This window comes from Triticum dicoccoides, chromosome 5B (assembly GCF_002162155.2).
Source record: "Triticum dicoccoides isolate Atlit2015 ecotype Zavitan chromosome 5B, WEW_v2.0, whole genome shotgun sequence".
Classification (NCBI taxonomy): Eukaryota; Viridiplantae; Streptophyta; class Magnoliopsida; order Poales; family Poaceae; genus Triticum; species Triticum dicoccoides.
Genome location: NC_041389.1, coordinates 561,603,021 through 561,625,971, shown reverse-complemented (window position 1 = coordinate 561,625,971; position 22,951 = coordinate 561,603,021). Strand labels below are relative to the sequence as shown.

The 22,951-nt window shown below is 46.8% G+C and overlaps 1 protein-coding gene and 2 pseudogenes across 1 annotated transcript; all 3 read left to right on the top strand.

The window, feature by feature from the left end:
• The first annotated feature begins 10,603 nt into the window (after window positions 1-10,603).
• LOC119310102 lies at window positions 10,604-13,140 on the top strand. Its single transcript, XM_037585945.1, has 5 exons — window positions 10,604-10,708; window positions 11,098-11,383; window positions 11,467-11,606; window positions 12,477-12,537; window positions 12,619-13,140. The coding sequence occupies exons 1-5, from the start codon at window positions 10,604-10,606 to the stop codon at window positions 12,645-12,647; spliced, it is 621 nt and encodes a 206-aa protein (XP_037441842.1). The 3' UTR covers window positions 12,648-13,140.
• A 642-nt stretch (window positions 13,141-13,782) lies between these two features.
• Window positions 13,783-20,164, top strand: LOC119310101 (annotated as a pseudogene).
• A 578-nt stretch (window positions 20,165-20,742) lies between these two features.
• LOC119310100 overlaps window positions 20,743-22,951 on the top strand; it is a 13,700-nt pseudogene continuing 11,491 nt past the window's right edge.

Sequence of the window (22,951 nt, the reverse complement as noted above, 5' to 3'; positions counted from 1 at the left end):
AATCGACCCCCGCTGCCATAGAAATCAAAGGTTTGTCATCTATATTCTTATCCGCACATTGAAATGGTGCAAAAATGATTCGCAACGACGTTGCTTCTCCAAATATCTCATTGTGCATCACACAATGTTACCGAATTTGCATTTGAACCGGGAGATGATTTCTCTATTGATGTTCTAAACTGTACGTAGTGATTGTGGACACTAGCTCAAGGTGTTTAAATGGAGCAAGAAACCGGATATGCCGTTTGGTAGTAACTAGTACATATGCCCGTGCGTTGCAACGGGCAAAAAAATTGACAAAACCAGCTTCACGTGTCATTATGCTTCACTTATATTCCAGTTTGACAAACCTTGAAATAAGGTTACCCTCGTCTGTAAGGTGCATATGCGGGTGTTTTGTCACGGGTTGAATTATCCTTATTTGGATCATGAAGTGTTCATGTGAGAAGCCACACTTGAAGGAAATATGCCCTAGAGGCAATAATAAAGTTATTATTTATTTCCTTATAATCATGATAAATGTTTATTATTCATGCTAGAATTGTATTTTCCGGAAACATAATACATGTGTGAATACATAGACAAACAGAGTGTCACTAGTATGCCTCTACTTGACTAGCTCGTTAATCAAAGATGGTTATGTTTCCTAACCATGAACAATGAGTTGTTATTTGATTAACGAGGTCACATCATTAGTAGAATGATCTGATTGACATGACCCATTCCATTAGCTTAGCACCTGATCGTTTAGTATGTTGCTATTGCTTTCTTCATGACTTATACATGTTCCTATGACTATGAGATTATGCAACTCCCGTTTACCGGAGGAACACTTTGGGTACTACCAAACGTCACAACGTAAATGGGTGATTATAAAGGAGTACTACAGGTGTCTCCAATGGTCGATGTTGGGTTGGCGTATTTCGAGATTAGGATTTGTCACTTCGATTGTCGGAGAGGTATCTCTGGGCCCTCTCGGTAATACACATCACATAAGCCTTGCAAGCATTACAACTAATATGTTAGTTGTGAGATGATGTATTACGGAACGAGTAAAGAGACTTGCCAGTAACGAGATTGAACTAGGTATTGGATACCGACGATCGAATCTCGGGCAAGTAACATACCGATGACAAAGGGAACAACGTATGTTGTTATGCGGTCTGACCGATAAAGATCTTCGTAGAATATGTAGGAGCCAATATGGGCATCCAGGTCCCGCTATTGGTTATTGACCAGAGACATGTCTCGGTCATGTCTACATTGTTCTCGAACCCGTAGGGTCCGCACGCTTAAGGTTACGATGACAGTTATATTATGAGTTTATGCATTTTGATGTACCGAAGGTTGTTCGGAGTCCCGGATGTGATCACGGACATGACGAGGAGTCTCGAAATGGTCGAGACGTAAAGATTGATATATTGGAAGCCTATGTTTGGACATCGGAAGTGTTCCGGGTGAAATCGGGATTTTACCGGGTTACCGGGAGGTTACCGGAACCCCCCGGGATCCATATGGGCCTTCATGGGCCTTAGTGGAAAGGAGAAAGGGGCAGCCCAAGGTGGCTGCACCTCTTCCCCCTCCCCTAGTCCTATTAGGACTAGGAGAAGGTGGCCGGCCCCCCTCTCTCCCTTCCCCTCCGAGGAATCCTAGTTGGACTAGGATTGGGGGGAGGAATCCTACTCCCAGAGGGAGTAGGACTCTCCTGCGCCTCCCTCTATGGCCGGCCAGCCTCCCCCTCTCTACTCCTTTATATACGGAGGCAGGGGCACCTCTAAACACACAAGTTGACACAAGTTGATCCACGTGATCGATTCCTTAGCCGTGTGCGGTGCCCCCTGCCACCATATTCCTCGATAATACTGTAGCAGAGTTTAGGCGAAGCCCTGCTGCTGTAGTTCATCAAGATCGTCACCACGCCGTCGTGCTGACGAAACTCTTCCCCGACACTTTGCTGGATCGGAGTCCGGGGATCGTCATCGAGCTGAACGTGTGCTCGAACTCGGAGGTGCCGTAGTTTCGGTGCTTGATCGGTTGGATCGTGAAGACGTACGACTACTTCCTCTACGTCGTGTCATTGCTTCCGCAGTCGGTCTACGTTGGGTACGTAGACAACACTCTCCTCTCGTCGCTATGCATCACATGATCCTGTGTGCGCGTAGAAATTTTTTTGAAATTACTACGAAACCCAACAGTGGCATCCAAGCCTAGGTTAATGATGTTGATGTTATATGCACGAGTAGAACACAAGTGAGTTGTGGACGATACAAGTCATACTGCCTACCAGCATGTCATATTTTGGTTCAGCGGTATTGTTGGACGAGACGACCCGGACCAACCTTACGCGTACGCTTACGCGAGACCGGTTCCCTCGACGTGCTTTGCACAGAGATGGCTTGCGGGCGACTGCCTCTCCAACTTTAGTTGAACCAAGTATGGCTACGCCCGGTCCTTGCGAAGGTTAAAACGGAGTCTATTTGACAAACTATCGTTGTGGTTTTGATGCGTAGGTGAGATTGGTTCTTACTTAAGCCCGTAGCAGCCACGTAAAACATGCAACAACAAAGTAGAGGACGTCTAACTTGTTTTTGCAGGGCATGATGTGATGTGATATGGTCAAGGCATGATGCTGAAATTTATTGTATGAGATGATCATGTTTTGTAACCAAGTTATCGGCAACTGGCAGGAGCCATATGGTTGTCGCTTTATTGTATGCAATGCAATCGCGATGTAATGCTTTACTTTATTACTAAACGGTAGTGATAGTCGTGGAAGCATAAGATTGGCGAGACGACAACGATGCTACGATGGAGATCAAGGTGTCGCGCCGGTGACGATGGTGATCATGACGGTGCTTCGGAGATGGAGATCACAAGCACAAGATAATGATGGCCATATCATATCACTTATATTGATTGCATGTGATGTTTATCTTTTTATGCATCTTATCTTGCTTTGATTGACGGTAGCATTATAAGATGATCTCTCACTAAATTATCAAGAAGTGTTCTCCCTGAGTATGCACCGTTGCAAAAGTTCTTCGTGCTGAGACACCACGTAATGATCGGGTGTGATAGGCTCTACGTTCAAATACAACGGGTGCAAAACAGTTGCGCACGCAGAATACTCAGGTTAAACTTGACGAGCCTAGCATATGCAGATATGGCCTCGGAACACGGAGACCGAAAGGTCGAGCGTGAATCATATAGTAGATATGATCAACATAATGATGTTCACCGATGAAACTACTCCATCTCACGTGATGATCGGACATGGTTTAGTTGATTTGGATCACGTGATCACTTAGAGGATTAGAGGGATGTCTATCTAAGTGGGAGTTCTTTAATAATATGATTAATTGAACTTAAAATTTATCATGAACTTAGTCCCTGATAGTATCTTGCTTGTTTATGTTGATTGTAGATAGATGGCTCGTGCTGTTGTTCCGTTAAATTTTAATGCGTTCCTTGAGAAAGCAAAGTTGAAAGATGATGGTAGCAATTACACGGACTAGGTCCGTAACTTGAGGATTATCCTCATTGCTGCATAGAAGAATTACGTCCTGGAAGCACCGCTGGGTGCCAGGCCTGCTGCTGGAGCAACGCCAGATGTTATGAACGTCTGGCAGAGCAAAGCTGATGACTACTCGATAGTTCAGTGTGCCATGCTTTACGGCTTAGAATCGGGACTTCAACGACGTTTTGAACGTCATGGAGCATATGAGATGTTCCAGGAGTTGAAGTTAATATTTCAAGCAAATGCCCGAATTGAGAGATATGAAGTCTCCAATAAGTTCTACAGTTGCAAGATGGAAGAGAACAGTTCTGTCAGTGAGCATATACTCAAAATGTCTGGGTATAATAATCACTTGATTCAATTGGGAGTTAATCTTCCAGATGATTGCGTCATTGACAGAATTCTCCAATCACTGCCACCAAGCTACAAGAGCTTCGTGATGAACTATAATATGCAAGGGATGAACAAGACTATTCCCGAGCTCTTCGCAATGCTAAAAGCTGCGGAGGTAGAAATCAAGAAGGAGCATCAAGTGTTGATGGTTAACAAGACCACTAGTTTCAAGAAAAAGGGCAAAGGGAAGAAAAAGGGGAACTTCAAAAAGAACGGCAAGCAAGTTGCTTCTCAAGAGAAGAAACCCAAGTCTAGACCTAAGCCTGAAACTGAGTGCTTCTACTGCAAGCAGACTGGTCACTGGAAGCGGAACTGCCCCAAGTATTTGGCGGATAAGAAGGATGGCAAGGTGAACAAAGGTATATGTGATATACATGTTATTGATGTGTACCTTACCAATGCTCGCAGTAGCACCTGGGTATTTGATACTGGTTCTGTTGCTAATATTTGCAACTCGAAACAGGGACTACAGAATAAGCGGGCACTGGCAAAGGACGAGGTGACGATGCGCGTGGGAAACGGTTCCAAAGTCGATGTGATCGCGGTCGGCACGCTACCTCTACATCTACCTTCGGGATTAATATTAGACCTAAATAATTGTTATTTGGTGCCAGCGTTGAGCATGAACATTATATCTGGATCTTGTTTAATGCGAGACGGTTATTCATTTCAATCAGAGAATAATGGTTGTTCTATTTATATGAGTAATATCTTTTATGGTCATGCACCCTTGAAGAGTGGTCTATTCTTACTAAATCTCGATAGTAGTAATACACATATTCATAATGTTGAAACCAAAAGATACAGAGTTGATAATGAAAGTGCAACTTATTTGTGGCACTGTCGTTTAGGTCATATCGGTGTAAAACGCATGAAGAAACTCCATACTAATGGACTTTTGGAACCACTTGATTATGAATCACTTGGTACTTGCGAACCGTGCCTCATGGGCAAGATGACTAAAACACCGTTCTCCGGTACTATGGAGAGAGCAACAGATTTGTTGGAAATCATACATACCGATGTATGTGGTCCGATGAATATTGAGGCTCGTGGCGGATATCGTTATTTTCTCACCTTCACAGATGATTTGAGCAGATATGGATATATCTAATTAATGAAGCATAAGTCTGAAACATTTGAAAAGTTCAAAGAATTTCAGAGTGAAGTTGAAAATCATCGTAACAAGAAAATAAAGTTTCTACGATCTGATCGTGGAGGAGAATATTTGAGTTACGAGTTTGGTGTACATTTGAAAAACTGTGGAATAGTTTCGCAACTCACGCCCCCCGGAACACCACAGCGTAATGGTGTGTCCGAACGTCGTAATCGTACTTTACTAGATATGGTGCGATCTATGATGTCTCTTACAGATTTACCGCTATCATTTTGGGGATATGCTTTAGAGACGGCCGCATTCACGTTAAATAGGGCACCATCAAAATCCGTTGAAGACGACGCCTTATGAACTATGGTTTGGCAAGAAACCAAAGTTGTCGTTTCTTAAAGTTTGGGGCTGCGATGCTTATGTGAAAAAGCTTCAACCTGATAAGCTCGAACCCAAATCGGAGAAATGTGTATTCATAGGATACCCAAAGGAAACTGTTGGGTACACCTTCTATCACAGATCCAAAGGCAAAACATTTGTTGCTAAGAATGGATCATTTCTAGAGAAGGAGTTTCTCTCGAAAGAAGTGAGTGGGAGGAAAGTAGAACTTGACGAGGTAACTGTACCTGCTCCCTTACTGGAAAGTAGTTCATCACAGAAAACTGTTTCAGTGACACCTACACCAGTTAGTGAGGAAGCCAATGATAATGATCATGAAACTTCAGATCAAGATACTACTGAACTTCGTAGATCAACCAGAGTAAGATCCGCACCAGAGTGGTACGGTAATCCTGTTCTGGAGGTCATGCTACTAGATCATGATGAACCTACGAACTATGAAGAAGCGATGGTAAGCCCAGATTCCGCAAAGTGGCTAGAAGCCATGAAATCTGAGATGGGATCCATGTATGAGAACAAAGTATGGACTTTGGTTGACTTGCCCGATGATCGGCAAGCGATTGAGAATAAATGGATCTTTAAGAAGAAGACTGACGCTGATGGTAATGTTACTGTCTACAAAGCTCGACTTGTCGCAAAAGGTTTTCGGCAAGTTCAAGGAATTGACTACGATGAGACCTTCTCACCCGTAGCGATGCTTAAGTCCGTCCGAATCATGTTAGCAATTGCCGCATTTTATGATTATGAAATTTGGCAAATGGATGTCAAAACTGCATTCCTGAATGGATTCCTGGAAGAAGAGTTGTATATGATGCAACCAGAAGGTTTTGTCGATCCAAAGGGAGCTAACAAAGTGTGCAAGCTCCAGCGATCCATTTATGGACTGGTGCAAGCCTCTCGGAGTTGGAATAAAAGTTTTGATAGTGTGATCAAAGCATTTGGTTTTATACAGACTTTTGGAGAAGCCTGTATTTACAAGAAAGTGAGTGGGAGCTCTGTAGCATTTCTGATATTATATGTGGATGACATATTACTGATTGGAAATGATATAGAATTTCTGGATAGCATAAAGGGATACTTGAATAAAAGTTTTTCAATGAAAGACCTCGGTGAAGCTGCTTACATATTAGGCATTAAGATCTATAGAGACAGATCAAGACGCTTAATTGGACTTTCACAAAGCACATACCTTGACAAAATTTTGAAGAAATTCAAAATGGATCAAGCAAAGAAAGGGTTCTTGCCTGTGTTACAAGGTGTGAAATTGAGTAAGACTCAATGCCCGACCACTGCAGAAGATAGAGAGAATATGAAAGATGTTCCCTATGCATCAGCCATAGGCTCTATCATGTATGCAATGCTGTGTACCAGACCTGATGTGTGCCTTGCTATAAGTTTAGCAGGGAGGTACCAAAGTAATCCAGGAATGGATCACTGGACAGCGGTCAAGAACATCCTGAAATACCTGAAAAGGACTAAGGATATGTTTCTCGTATATAGAAGTGACAAAGAGCTCATCGTAAAAGGTTACGTTGATGCAAGCTTTGACACTGATCCGGACGATTCAAAATCGCAAACCGGATACGTGTTTACATTAAACGGTGGAGCTGTCAGTTGGTGCAGTTCTAAACAAAGCGTCGTAGCGGGATCTACATGTGAAGCGGAATACATAGCTGCTTCGGAAGCAGCAAATGAAGGAGTCTGGATGAAGGAGTTCATATCCGATCTAGGTGTCATACCTAGTGCATCGGGTCCAATGAAAATCTTTTGTGACAATACTGGTGCAATTGCCTTGGCAAAGGAATCCAGATTTCACAAAAGGACCAAACACATCAAGAGACGCTTCAACTCCATCCGGGATCTAGTCCAGGTGGGAGACATAGAGATTTACAAGATACATACGGATCTGAATATTCCAGACCCGTTGACTAAGCCTCTTCCACGAGCAAAACATGATCAGCACCAAAGCTCCATGGGTGTTAGATTCATTACAGTGTAATCTAGATTATTGACTCTAGTGCAAGTGGGAGACTGAAGGAAATATGCCCTAGAGGCAATAATAAAGTTATTATTTATTTCCTTATAATCATGATAAATGTTTATTATTCATGCTAGAATTGTATTTTCCGGAAACATAATACATGTGTGAATACATAGACAAACAGAGTGTCACTAGTATGCCTCTACTTGACTAGCTCGTTAATCAAAGATGGTTATGTTTCCTAACCATGAACAATGAGTTGTTATTTGATTAACGAGGTCACATCATTAGTAGAATGATCTGATTGACATGACCCATTCCATTAGCTTAGCACCTGATCGTTTAGTATGTTGCTGTTGCTTTCTTCATGACTTATACATGTTCCTATGACTATGAGATTATGCAACTCCCTTTTGCCGGAGGAACACTTTGGGTGCTACCAAACGTCACAACGTAAATGGGTGATTATAAAGGAGCATTACAGGTGTCTCCAAAGGTAGATGTTGGGTTGGCGTATTTCGAGATTAGGATTTGTCACTCCGATTGTCGGAGAGGTATCTCTGGGCCCTCTCGGTAATGCACATCACATAAGCCTTGCAAGCACTGCAACTAATATGTTAGTTGTGAGATGATGTATTACGGAACGAGTAAAGAGACTTGCCGGTAACGAGATTGAACTAGGTATTGGATACCGACGATCAAATCTCGGGCAAGTAACATACCGATGACAAAGGGAACAACGTATGTCGTTATGCGGTCTGACCGATAAAGATCTTCGTAGAATATGTAGGAGCCAATATGGGCATCCAGGTCCCGCTATTGGTTATTGACCAGAGACATGTCTCGGTCATGTCTACATTGTTCTCGAACCCGTAGGGTCCGCACGCTTAAGGTTACGATGACAGTTATATTATGAGTTTATGCATTTTGATGTACCGAAGGTTGTTCGGAGTCCCGGATGTGATCACGGACATGACGAGGAGTCTCGAAATGGTCGAGACGTAAAGATTGATATATTGGAAGCCTATGTTTGGACATCGGAAGTGTTCCGGGTGAAATCGGGATTTTACCGGGTTACCGGGAGGTTACCGGAACCCCCCGGGATCCATATGGGCCTTCATGGGCCTTAGTGGAAAGGAGAAAGGGGCAGCCCAAGGTGGCTGCACCTCTTCCCCCTCCCCTAGTCCTATTAGGACTAGGAGAAGGTGGCCGGCCCCCCTCTCTCCCTTCCCCTCCGAGGAATCCTAGTTGGACTAGGATTGGGGGGAGGAATCCTACTCCCAGAGGGAGTAGGACTCTCCTGCGCCTCCCTCTATGGCCGGCCAGCCTCCCCCTCTCTACTCCTTTATATACGGAGGCAGGGGCACCTCTAAACACACAAGTTGACACAAGTTGATCCACGTGATCGATTCCTTAGCCGTGTGCGGTGCCCCCTGCCACCATATTCCTCGATAATACTGTAGCAGAGTTTAGGCGAAGCCCTGCTGCTGTAGTTCATCAAGATCGTCACCACGCCGTCGTGCTGACGAAACTCTTCCCCGACACTTTGCTGGATCGGAGTCCGGGGATCGTCATCGAGCTGAACGTGTGCTCGAACTCGGAGGTGCCGTAGTTTCGGTGCTTGATCGGTTGGATCGTGAAGACGTACGACTGCTTCCTCTACGTCGTGTCATTGCTTCCGCAGTCGGTCTGCGTTGGGTACGTAGACAACACTCTCCTCTCGTTGCTATGCATCACATGATCCTGTGTGCGCGTAGAAATTTTTTTGAAATTACTACGAAACCCAACAACACTAACGTCCTTCATTGGCGCATACTTAAGCTCGGTACTTCCATCGAATGGAAGAGAAGTTGTGCATAAAATAGTATTTTAGCGGGAGAAACATACAACGTGATTCTTAGTGCTTCTCCAACGCCAAGCCACAAAACGGACAAAGCATCCGTCCATGGACCGGGGACCAGTCTGTGGGCACTGATGCACGAGGCGGCCATCCAAAAATATCCATGTAAGTGCAATTGCATTTCGGAAGAAATTTAATGAAAGCGAACAAATTTGATGGGTATTTAAATAAATTGGACGATATTCATTCATACTTGAATAATATTTAGATAAAACACATGCTTTTAATCTAGACCAGAGCAAACTAATTACATTTCGACATATTTGAACCAAAACTAGCAAAAGGGCCCGTGCGTTGCAACGGGAGAAAAATCATAATCTCCAATAACCATGCTCACATTTTGCAGCATCACCGAGATACAGTATCACTCTCAATTTCGTGAAATCATGAACATTTTTTAGAACTCGTAAACATATTTGAAATTATGAACATTTGTCAAATTCATTAACATTTTTACAAATTTTCAAACATTTTCTAAAATAAAAAATAATTGAATTCATGAACATTTTAAACTATTTGCAAACATTTTTACCAATTTTCTTGAATCAGCGAACATTTCTAGAATGGATGAACATTGTTTTGGAAATTTTTGGAACAATTTTTTAATTTAATGAACATTTTTTGAAATGCGTGATCATTTTTTGAATCAACAAAAATTTTATGAACGAATAAACTACTTTTTAAGTCATTGACATTTTATTAAATATTAGGATATTTTTTCATGAATATTTTTTGAATTGGCAAAATTTTGTTCAATTTCATTAACATTTTTTAATACTTGAACTTTTTTAAAATTTATGATTTTTTAATTTCCTAAATATTAGATTTTGAAATTTCAAACATTTTTGAATAATTTTTTATAAAAATGCGGACATGTTTCCAATTCACAAACATTTTATGATTTATTAAACATTTTATTTCAAAATTCTCATTTTTTTTAACTTTCAGTAGTTTTTCAAGTCATTTTTTAAATTTTCGGAACTTTTTGAAGTCCTAAATTATTTAAAGTAGCAAAAAGGAAAACGGAAAAAAGAAAAAAGAAAATAAGAAAATTTAAAAACCAGGCCACCCGGACATGGGCCGGTTCAAACGGACGTGGTGCGTCTTCTCCCCGCACGCACAACGCAATATGGGAGGTCCCTACTGCATGAGCCGGCCAAGGCAGAGGATTCCCCTGTGAGAAATATTTTAATCACTTATAGGTGGCGTTGGTGGGTAATATTTTACAACTTTGGGGCAGTCAAAGATAAGACGATGTATTATAGATAGTAAAGAGTTTACATTGCTTGGTGCTCTTTTCTTGATATGGTACCGCCAGCAGTAGAAGCACACACCAACTGCGCCAACACGGTTACTTCCCTTGACACCATCATCAGAGCTCGAACAGGATCAGGACATGAAGAATTGCAGGTGAGATGATATGAGGGAAGGGAGTAGAAGGACCGAGGACATGGTCGAAGTAGCCACGACCACATGCTTCTCTCTCTCTCTCATCAACGGCATCAGGAATATCGAGACTTGAGGAATATATTGCTGATCAGGTAGTCCATAGGTGACCCCCAAATATCTTTTCCGTTCATAAATAGTATTTATTTTCAATATTTTTTTGAACAAATCTTTCCAATATTTCATTCACACATCTTTTAAATACTGTAACTACTAATATTCATAATTAAGATTAAGCTACGGTAGGCTTAAACAGCAGCCAAGTAGTAGTAAATTGTATGCTAGCAGAGATCTAGCCCTATGCAAAAACAAAAGAGATCGACTTCTAGTAGCAGCGACATCGCATCGTCTAGAAAAAGCAAGCAGTAGCGACAAGCACTCAATCCCACCGAGAATCTTATCTTCTCCACACATCCACCCAGCGCTCCACCGACCAGCACCACCAGACCTCCTCTCGCGCCTCCGCCACAGGCCCAGCCAGCCCTCGCGCGCAGGCCAGCCGCCAGCCAGGAGCTCATGCACAAGCCAGCCGCGCTGCACAACGCTGCCGCCCGTACGCCGCCGCCAGCACCAACCACACCGGAGCAAGGAGCTCCCCTCGCCCCCGGGGCCTGCCTCCCGTCCGGCGACCGGCCGCTGGTCCGCTGACCTTCTTCCTCTCCGTTCCTTCCCCTTCTGGATCTCTCCCTCACCTCTCACCTCCCCGTATCTTTTCTGTACAGGAGCATCACACCCGCGCCATGGACCTCCGACCCCGACGCCCAAGCTCCTGATGCTGTTCAGCGCCAGATCCGCGCCACCCCACCTTCTCCGACCGTGTCGGGAGCCACCGTCAGGAGCACCCGCGACGTCCAACCGCCAGGTCCCGCTCGATACCAGCGCCACACCTCCACCGTAGGCCACGACGGTCGCCCCTGCTTCGCTCCAGCGGCCCACGACTCTGTTCTGCTTCCCCGAGGGAAGGGCGATTACTGTCGTACGGCTCGTCCCGGCGCCCCCCGTTTGTTCCAGCCGCACCCACGGGGATCCGTTCCTCTTCCCCAAGGGTGGCCTGATCTCTCTCTTATTCTCTTGATCAGCCATCTCTGCTTAAGCCGCTCTCTCATCTCATCTTGCTTTGTTATTCGGCTTGTTGATTGTCTACTTTCGAACATATATAAATTTGTAGGATTCGATTCGATACAAAGCTGCGAGGTGGGACTAATAGTTAATTTAAAGACTGCAGAAGATGTGGGGGAGGACTGATGCACCGGCGGCGCGCAACGGCGTGGGGGTGGGCCGGCGACACACGGCGGCGCGTGGTGTGGCCGGCGGCAGGAGGTGGAGATGGCATTGGGTTTTTTAGGGGATTGGGAGGTAGGGACGTGCGGGTCTGTGGGTTATTTCTTTTTTTCTCTTGTCAGTACCGCTTCGGGTTGAGTTATAATAGTACTGCGGGTTGAATACCCAAAACAGCAGGGGGTTTTCTGTAAAAATGCCGACGACGTACGACAAGTAACCCAATTCTCTTTATTATTAGGTAAAGAGGTAAAGATAATGGCTCCATTAGCAAGAATGCATATAATAAGGAAGATGGATCATTGTCTTCCTATGAAAACCTAGCGGCGGATGACTTTCAAATTAATGAGAGTAGCGCCGGGAGATAACTGGCATGTACGTTGATTTGTGTTCTTCTTAATGGAAAACAACCACATGGCAACTTACATGTCTTTTTTTTTAAATCTACACGCAGATTTCGATGTTCAGAATAAGCAGAATGATTTTCAGGAATCTTACGCCGATAAGTGAGCCTGGTACGTTGAATATTTTGTATGGCATGCAACCATATGACCTAAGTGATGGCAACTAACACGTGTTTATTTGTAATTTTCTAGGAGGAGGTCGATCGTCCTACTGGGCATGATGGCCATGATGATGATGGTGAATCAGACATGGACATCGGGTATGTTGAATATAGCAGCAAGAGACGCTGGATAGGCATTGGAGGATAATGTCTATGACTTGTGATTCACAAGCGGAGGCATACACGTTCTACAACAACTACGCCGGTCCCATAGGACACGCTGACTGCCTGCGGTGCGGTGCGACACGACGCGAGATGACACACGTACGGCCGGTTCGTGTGTAAGTATTGTAGGTACACACCCGCATACCACCGAAGACAGGCTCATACCGTCGAGGATGGGCAGACGACGACTTTTTTAAAATAAGATCGTCCCGCCTTTTTATGAAGGAGTACGGGCTAATCTCACCCGCGTGTGTTTTGGTGGTGTATCGAAGCAGTTATGTTTGGTTACATACTTTAGTAAGAGGGTGCCTTATCATTCATGCCATATTTTTTCTAAAGAGAGTGTATATCTATTGACCTGATCAATTATGGACGTGAGCAAGAAGAATGTGCCCATGTGAAAGGTTCGCAGGGAGGACAGAATTAGTTTAATCAGTCAGAGCTTTCCCTAATTCGAAGTGTGGAGGGATCATACCATGCTCTTTAATTTCACCGATTCACTGGGATGAAACAATCTATCTTTGGCTTGCTGATGATGGGTGGTCCCAGATAAGTGAAGGGGAAACTGCCCAGATGACACCATAACATTTGAGAAAGAAACTACATTTTCTTTCACACGCATTGACAGAATTGGAATAGTTGACTCTTAAGCTAGTTTGAGTAGCAAAGTATAGAGGAGGATTCTTCATAGTAGTTTGTTGTAGCTGGCAGCACAAGGATGCTATTGGTGCCGTGAGTAAACATGCTTATCCTATACTCGTCGATAGCGAAGGTGCCGATCGATTTTTCGACAAAGGATGAAATTTATTGACTTAAAATAAAGCATCAAGAAGATACATAATATAGTGAACACACATCCGGCCTCTGCACAGCTAAGATGCACACAAAAAAATCTTGCAGAATCTCGTTTCAGAACTTTTATCATGCATGCACGCATGTTGGGCACAATAGATTAGTCTATCCAAAGAACAATGTTCACCACCCCACCCAACAACTCCCGCGGTGCCGTACGTGTTGCTTCCGCGTTGGAATGCAATTTATTTGCACAAGTCTCACGAGCGGTGGGCATGGCACGTTCCTTTCTAGCAGCCTCGACGCCGACGGAGCCTACGCTGTGGCGGTGAGCCGTAACGAGCTCGTCGTGACTGTGGCTGCAACGTGGAGGCGACTCTACGGGATAAAACCAGTAATCTCAGCATTGGCAGCTGCTCCTCGTTCTGCTCCGACGCCAGCTGGTTCACCGGCTTGCCGCCCGGGGGCGGCGGTCCAGGTAAGTACTGCTCCGGATTGTACTACTGCTGCAAGACCCCTTATCATATACTCCTTTCATTCGGAATTTCTTGTCATAAAAATGGATAATAATGATTGTATCTATAACTAAAATATATTTTTTTTAGAAAAGAAGGATGACCCCCGGCCTCTGCATTTGGGCGATGCATACGGCCATTTTATTAATTATTCTCGCAAGACCTTACGAAGCCATACAACAGCAAGAATAAAGCCACCGTCTAAGCAACAACTGTCGCTACACCTATCCAATTGATGACTGGCGCAGATAATCTGGGCCTAATACCAAACAGACATCGCTGCCAAACCTAAACGTTTAAGATCTGAGGTCCCAACCAGGACGCCTGCCGGGGACGGGGCACCTACCAGCCCGGCGCACTCCTCAACCAGGACGCCTACCGGGTATGAGGCCGCCGCAGCCACCTGCCACCAATCCATCTTCAGAGATGTATTGTTGCATGTACCTTGCCAGGTCTCTCTGCCATCGACGCCACCACGACGCCCGACATCGTCGTCCTCCTGCGCGAGTCCATCCTCCCACAACGAACTCCGAATCTGCACTACACCACGCCGTCAAGATCCGCCGCCATCAGTGTGTAGGATGAAGTACCGCTCCATCAAAGAATCCGTCCTTTGGTCCCTAGATCACGTGTGTACCTCCAAGAATGACGCCCCAAGGGAGGAACGACACCAGAGCGCCGCCGTCATCCGATCATCCGATCTAGGGTTTCCCCCAGAGGTAGCAGAGAGTGGCCTTGAACTTCTCCACGGCGATGCCTTCAAGAAGGGAACGACGCAGATATTGCCGCCACCGCCGGCCTTAGCAGACGCCGAAGGCAAGTTTTCACCCAGATCGGTTCGAAGGGATCCAACTCTCGTGCACGGGTCACCGTCACCACCAGCACCACCAGGAAGAACCCTGGAGCACTGGCAGATCAGCGAGCCGCCGGCACCACCGCATCCAAATCGCCGGCCACGTCGGGCCGCCTCCATCCCCCGCGCCATCCGGGTCAGAGACGGAGCCGCCGACCGCGCACAGGGACCACCGCCACCTTGACACGCCGGAGCGCCGCCGAGAGCCCAGCGCCCGCCACCGCTTGCCGAGGGCCGCCGCCGCGCTCCCCGAGCGGACTCCCACGCACACCAGGAGAAATTGCCGTCGCCCCCAAGCCCGCGCCGGCCCGCCCCGCCTCCAGCATGCTGCCAAACACCGTCGCGATCCGCCCACGCCAGATCCAGCAAGCCGTGGGAGAAGAGATCCCGCCACCGCCGACGCCGACCGGGCTTTGCCCTGCGGCGCTCCCCGGCGGCGGCGAGAAGGAAAGGTCGGGGGAGGGACGAAGTCACGGCGGCGCTAGGGTTCCCCCGGTCGCCGCGCAGGGGCGACTCAGGAGGAGTCGGGAGCAAACTACGTCCTCTCCACTAAAATATATCTAGATACATTCATTTCTTGGACAAATCATTCTGAAGCGGAGGGAGTACATCCGTAAGACGATGGCAGACAATATCCTCGGCCGTGTCTCCTATGACGTGCAGCTGAGATGGTTCGGCCGGAACCGTACGGAGGACAAACTGATACCCGGGCTCGTGTTCGTCGCAATGGAGGGCTGGTACGTCCATAAGTTACTCTTGCAGCCGGCCTCCGCCCTCGGCATTTGCTTCCGTGGAAGTCCCACTTGTCCTGGGGTGGGAGGTCCCCTGCCGTGATGGTACCGCCGGTGGAAATGGTCCAGCGAGTGCCCGGTGGACGCAGCCAGGAGTATTTGCAAGAGCAAACACAACATATGCTCTCCCGGCTACAAAGGTTTCATGTGCGCCTGTGAGGACGGTTACGACGGCTCTCCTTAGGCCCCTTCCAATGCTGCACCTTATACAGGTGCTAAGACTGTCATGTAGGAAAAAAGTCCGATGTGGCAAGGTAATTAAGAGGGGAGAGATGAATGTGGTGACCCCAAAAAGAAACAATGTCAAGCACGAGAACCTAGGCAAAACACTTCAATTGAAAGGATCCCATCAATGGATGAAGAACGTTAGTTGTAAAATCATTAAATGAAGCATACTTAACACCAACAAGTTAAGCACCTATGCATTAAGGGCTTTAGTTGCTAAAGTTTTTAATATACTTAGCACCTCATCTAAACACCAATGCATTGAAACTAGCCTTATGTCACCAACGGATACCAAGGTTAGGCTCCATATACACCCAATATGTCTTTGCTTTTTATACAGCACCATCCCTAGTGCAATTACAGTACATGGATCTTCTAGCCTTACTAGTACTACTAGATTTGGGGATTTTCTATTCCTTAGAAATGATTGTTATTTCAAGAGTCAATTTCACTTTTTATACTGTAGTTGTAAATTTGTGACACATATTACCTTATTTAGTGGAACTTGCATTGAAATATAATATTTCAGAAATATAATATTCCTCTGTCCGGAAATACTTGTCGGAGAAATGGATAAAAATGGGTGTATCTAGACCTAAAATACGTCTAGGTACACTCTTATCTCCGACAAGTATTTTTGGACGGATGGAGTATTAAACTGCACATAATGGTTGTTATATTGGATTAAAGGGTCTATAGATTGATTGTCACAAGCATGCAATTGTTGAGATGAAAATACTTAACTTAGAACATCTTCAATAGATGGTCCAAATTTTGACGGCCCAAACAGGTGATGGTCCAAATTTGGAGCATCAAAAAGTGCTTTTTTACATCTTCAAAACAGGCTCAACTCCAACAGATGGTCCAAAATGGAGATGTAAAAAAAGAGCAACTCCAACAGATGGTCCAAAACAAAGATGCAAAACCGGCCGATGGCCGCGCGGCTGTTGCTGAGCCACTGTACAGTCGCACATATTGCAAAAAACATCTAAAAACAACATAAAAAATTATACATGTCCACAATATAAAATTATTACATAGTTGTTCAAATCCATGAGATCAACTGCAACACAAATACAACATAGTTTTTCACAAACAAATAATGAATCTATGCGGCTCTTTCACCATGCCATTTCCAATGCTCTTCCATCAAATCTTTCTGCAGTTGTTCATGCACATCGGTGTCTCTAATCTTGCTATACACCTTCATGAAACGTCTGATGCGCTGTTCTTTTTTGCGTGGGGTTAACATGAATGCCCATCAAGTGATAGAAGTTGTAATATAAATGTTTTTCACGCTCGTTCTCAATGATCATATTATGCATAATCACGCAAGCAGTCATGATGTACGAAAGGATCTTTTGATCCCAGAATCTAGATGGTCCTTGCACAATAGCAAATTGAGATTGCAAAATCCCGAAAGCCCTCCCAACATATTTTCTAGCGGCCGCTTATGCATTGTGAAAGACAAGTTCTTTCTTACCTTCGGGTTTTGCAACCGGCTTGACGAATGTACTCCACGTTGGGTAGATCCCATCTGCAAGATAGTACCCATAGTTGTATGTGCGGCCATTTGCTTTGAAGATCACTGGTGGTGCTTCTCCATTTGCTAACTAAGGTGACCGGTCGAGCACGCTGATGTCATTGCAAGATTCAGGCATCCCAAAATATGCATGCCAAATCCATGTTTCATGATCGGCAACTGCCTCAAGAATGATAGTGGCATCCTTCCCACGACCCTTAAATTGTCCATGCCATGCTTTTGGGCAGTTCTTCCATTTTCAATGTATGCAATCCACAGACCCCAAGCATACCTGGAAACCCTCGAGCTTTGTTCATCTCTAAAAGCCTCTGAGTGTCCTGAGCATTGAGTTCTCTCAAGTACTGTGAACCAAACACTTCTACCATAATCATTGCAAATTGCTTGACGTAGAAGATAGTTGTGCTCTTTGCCATCGCCAAGTTGTCATCAATGTAATCTGCCGGAACACCATATGCCATCATGCGCAGAGCGGTAGTGACCTTCTGTTCAATGATATGGCCAAGCAACCCAGCATAGTTCCTTCGCTGCTCGAAGGCTGGATTATGCTGCTTCACGGAATTGCAAATGTGGATGAACAAGTCTTTCGACATTCTGAAACGGCGTTGAAAGTAATTATCCGGGAAAACAGGTGGTGATCCAAAGTAGTTGCGCATCAACCGTTTGTGTACATCAATCCATTGTACATCAATCCGTTCTCTCTAAATGAACGCACGACCATAGAAGGAACCACCGTGCTTTGGCTTCTTCCCCTTGTGCATGGCCACAAGCATAGCAATGTCCTCTTCTTCATGCAAATCAAATTCCTCGTCCGACGAAGAATCGTCCACAAATGAGGAGTCAACCGAGCTTATCTACAATGCAGACAACCATTGTCAAACATACTATCCAAATCCAATTAAAATCATCAAGTTTCGTCATTTTTTTACCTTGGGGAATTTCGTCGAACACCTTGTGCGCGACGTGGAGGAAGATGAGCGGCGGTTCGATTGGTTGGTGCTGCAGATGGCAACGCAGAGGAGAACTTCTGCGGACGACGGTGCAGAGGGGAAGGGATCATGACGACGCAGAGGAGAAGGGAGCACGGCGGACCGCCGGAGTCGGAGATTCCAGCCGCGGCTGTTTCCCTAAACAACGGCACCGGGGCGGCTGCTTGACGCCTTCCGGCGGGGGAGGCGATGAGGGCTAGGGCGGCGGAAGGCGGCGGTGCAGCAGAGGAGAATGGAGCAAGGCGGACCGCCGGAGTCGGCGAATCCAGCTGCGGCTGCCTCCCGAAACGGCGGCACCGGGGCGGATGCGAGACGCCCTCCGACGGGGGAGGCGACGAAGGCTAGGGCGGCGGAGGGCAGCGGCGGCAATGTGGGGTGGTGGCGGCGACGGCGACTTGGCTGGTGGCGGTGGCGACTTTCAGCAGCTGGTGCTCGGTCGCGGGCGGGCGGTTGCCAGACGGAAGTGGAATGAAGTGGCAGTTGGGCGTTTGGTGGGCGGCCGCGGTTTTGAACCAGTTGTATCTCGTGATGTAAATTTGCATCACAAAGTTTCCAATTTTACATCACCTTGAGGCCGCGATCCAATTTTTTTACATTTGGACCGTCTATTGGAGCAGCGTTTTTTGCCCCAGACGGTTCACAATAAGACGGCATCTTAGGCACCGCAAGAAGAGAATGATGAAACAGAAGTTCTTCATCCAAAATCATGGACAACTGTTGGAGCAGCTGGTATCTCATAGATCCGGCATTGCAGAGAAGATGATCATTCCCCTGGAAGAGCTAGAGAAGGCAACAAACAATTTTGATCAGACTCGTAAGCTTGGAGATGGTGGCCATGGTGTTGTCTATAAAGGTATTTTATCAGACTTACATGTCGTGGCCATCAAGAAGTCGAACATTATGGTCCCGAGAGAAATTGACGAGTTCCTAAATGAGGTTGCCATCCTTTCACACATCAACCATAAGAATATTGTCAAGCTTTATTGATGTTGTCTAGAGATAGAAGTCCCTTTGCTTGCCTACGAGTTCATTTCCAATGGAACCCTTAGTGACCACCTTCATCGAGAACCGCCAAGATCGATACCATGGGAAGCCAGACTGAAGATTGCAAGTGAAGTAGGCAAAGCTATCTCTTACCTGCACTCAGCTGTAACATTTCCAATAATACATAGAGATATTAAATCTTCCAACATACTGCTAGATGATGCCTTCACATCAAAGGTCTCTGACTTTGGTACTTCAAGGTACATACCAGTTGATCAGACAGAGGTAACAGCAACTGCAGTGCAAGGGACTCGAGGATATTTAGATCCTATGTACTATTACACAGGACGACTATCAGAAAAGAGTGATGTCTATAGCTTTGGAATGCTTCTTATTGAACTGCTCACTAGAAAGAGGCCAAACATGTATCTATCCTCCGAAGGAGAAGGTCTGGTTCTCAAATTTGGTGAACTACATGCTGAAGGCAATCTAAGTTAAATAGTAGATCCACAAGTGGCGGAGGAAGCAGGTGGTGAGGTGCAAGAAGTGGCTGATGTAGCCGTGTCATGCATTAAAATGAGAGAAGAGAGGCCAACCATGCGGCAAGTGGAGATGGCACTCGAAGGCCTCCAAGTAACCAATAATGAGAGTGCTACATATGACCTGCGAGTGCAACGAAATGGGGAGAACTGTGCTGCAGCGAGTTATCCATCAACTAGCTAGAAGAACTACAAGCTTGGAGGAAGGTAGCAGAAGTTACAGTCAAGAAGAAGAGTTCATATTGTCTGCGACATACCCTCGTTAAGCTCGTTTACATTTTTTTTTTCAGCGATCAAGTTACATTTGATTGAGTTAATCTTGGGTGTTTTCCGAATGTTATTTCAGACCATTTGTTTTAGTAAGTGTCAAATGTGTATTTGTGAACTTACTAAAATAGTTGCGTTGTCTTCCCGATTTCCTGCTTGTTTTGTCTGAACGAGGTGCCCGCGTACTCCTTTCCAGGCTTGTGCGTGGGCATCTCTGCATGAACTCTCCCAGCGTTGGTCGAGGAAGCCATCTGGCTAGATGTTGTTTCACAATATATTGTATCAGCAAAAGGACATCACAACTGACACCTGTATGTAAAGCTAGGTCTCTGCACAGCTAAGATGCACACAAAAAAATCTTGCAGAATCTCGTTTCAGAACTTTTATCATGCATGCACGCATGTTGGGCACAATAGATTAGTCTATCCAAAGAACAATGTTCACCACCCCACCCAACAACTCCCGCGGTGCCGTACGTGTTGCTTCCGCGTTGGAATGCAATTTATTTGCACAAGTCTCACGAGCGGTGGGCATGGCACGTTCCTTTCTAGCAGCCTCGACGCCGACGGAGCCTACGCTGTGGCGGTGAGCCGTAACGAGCTCGTCGTGACTGTGGCTGCAACGTGGAGGCGACTCTACGGGATAAAACCAGTAATCTCAGCATTGGCAGCTGCTCCTCGTTCTGCTCCGACGCCAGCTGGTTCACCGGCTTGCCGCCCGGGGGCGGCGGTCCAGGTAAGTACTGCTCCGGATTGTACTACTGCTGCAAGACCCCTTATCATATACTCCTTTCATTCGGAATTTCTTGTCATAAAAATGGATAATAATGATTGTATCTATAACTAAAATATATTTTTTTTAGAAAAGAAGGATGACCTCCGGCCTCTGCATTTGGGCGATGCATACGGCCATTTTATTAATTATTCTCGCAAGACCTTACGAAGCCATACAACAGCAAGAATAAAGCCACCGTCTAAGCAACAACTGTCGCTACACCTATCCAATTGATGACTGGCGCAGATAATCTGGGCCTAATACCAAACAGACATCGCTGCCAAACCTAAACGTTTAAGATCTGAGGTCCCAACCAGGACGCCTGCCGGGTACGGGGCACCTACCAGCCCGGCGCACTCCTCAACCAGGACGCCTACCGGGTATGAGGCCGCCGCAGCCACCTGCCACCAATCCATCTTCAGAGATGTATTGTTGCATGTACCTTGCCAGGTCTCTCTGCCATCGACGCCACCACGACGCCCGACATCGTCGTCCTCCTGCGCGAGTCCATCCTCCCACAACGAACTCCGAATCTGCACTACACCACGCCGTCAAGATCCGCCGCCATCAGTGTGTAGGATGAAGTACCGCTCCATCAAAGAATCCGTCCTTTGGTCCCTAGATCACGTGTGTACCTCCAAGAATGACGCCCCAAGGGAGGAACGACACCAGAGCGCCGCCGTCATCCGATCATCCGATCTAGGGTTTCCCCCAGAGGTAGCAGAGAGTGGCCTTGAACTTCTCCACGGCGATGCCTTCAAGAAGGGAACGACGCAGATATTGCCGCCACCGCCGGCCTTAGCAGACGCCGAAGGCAAGTTTTCACCCAGATCGGTTCGAAGGGATCCAACTCTCGTGCACGGGTCACCGTCACCACCAGCACCACCAGGAAGAACCCTGGAGCACTGGCAGATCAGCGAGCCGCCGGCACCACCGCATCCAAATCGCCGGCCACGTCGGGCCGCCTCCATCCCCCGCGCCATCCGGGTCAGAGACGGAGCCGCCGACCGCGCACAGGGACCACCGCCACCTTGACACGCCGGAGCGCCGCCGAGAGCCCAGCGCCCGCCACCGCTTGCCGAGGGCCGCCGCCGCGCTCCCCGAGCGGACTCCCACGCACACCAGGAGAAATTGCCGTCGCCCCCAAGCCCGCGCCGGCCCGCCCCGCCTCCAGCATGCTGCCAAACACCGTCGCGATCCGCCCACGCCAGATCCAGCAAGCCGTGGGAGAAGAGATCCCGCCACCGCCGACGCCGACCGGGCTTTGCCCTGCGGCGCTCCCCGGCGGCGGCGAGAAGGAAAGGTCGGGGGAGGGACGAAGTCACGGCGGCGCTAGGGTTCCCCCGGTCGCCGCGCAGGGGCGACTCAGGAGGAGTCGGGAGCAAACTACGTCCTCTCCACTAAAATATATCTAGATACATTCATTTCTTGGACAAATCATTCTGAAGCGGAGGGAGTACATCCGTAAGACGATGGCAGACAATATCCTCGGCCGTGTCTCCTATGACGTGCAGCTGAGATGGTTCGGCCGGAACCGTACGGAGGACAAACTGATACCCGGGCTCGTGTTCGTCGCAATGGAGGGCTGGTACGTCCATAAGTTACTCTTGCAGCCGGCCTCCGCCCTCGGCATTTGCTTCCGTGGAAGTCCCACTTGTCCTGGGGTGGGAGGTCCCCTGCCGTGATGGTACCGCCGGTGGAAATGGTCCAGCGAGTGCCCGGTGGACGCAGCCAGGAGTATTTGCAAGAGCAAACACAACATATGCTCTCCCGGCTACAAAGGTTTCATGTGCGCCTGTGAGGACGGTTACGACGGCTCTCCTTAGGCCCCTTCCAATGCTGCACCTTATACAGGTGCTAAGACTGTCATGTAGGAAAAAAGTCCGATGTGGCAAGGTAATTAAGAGGGGAGAGATGAATGTGGTGACCC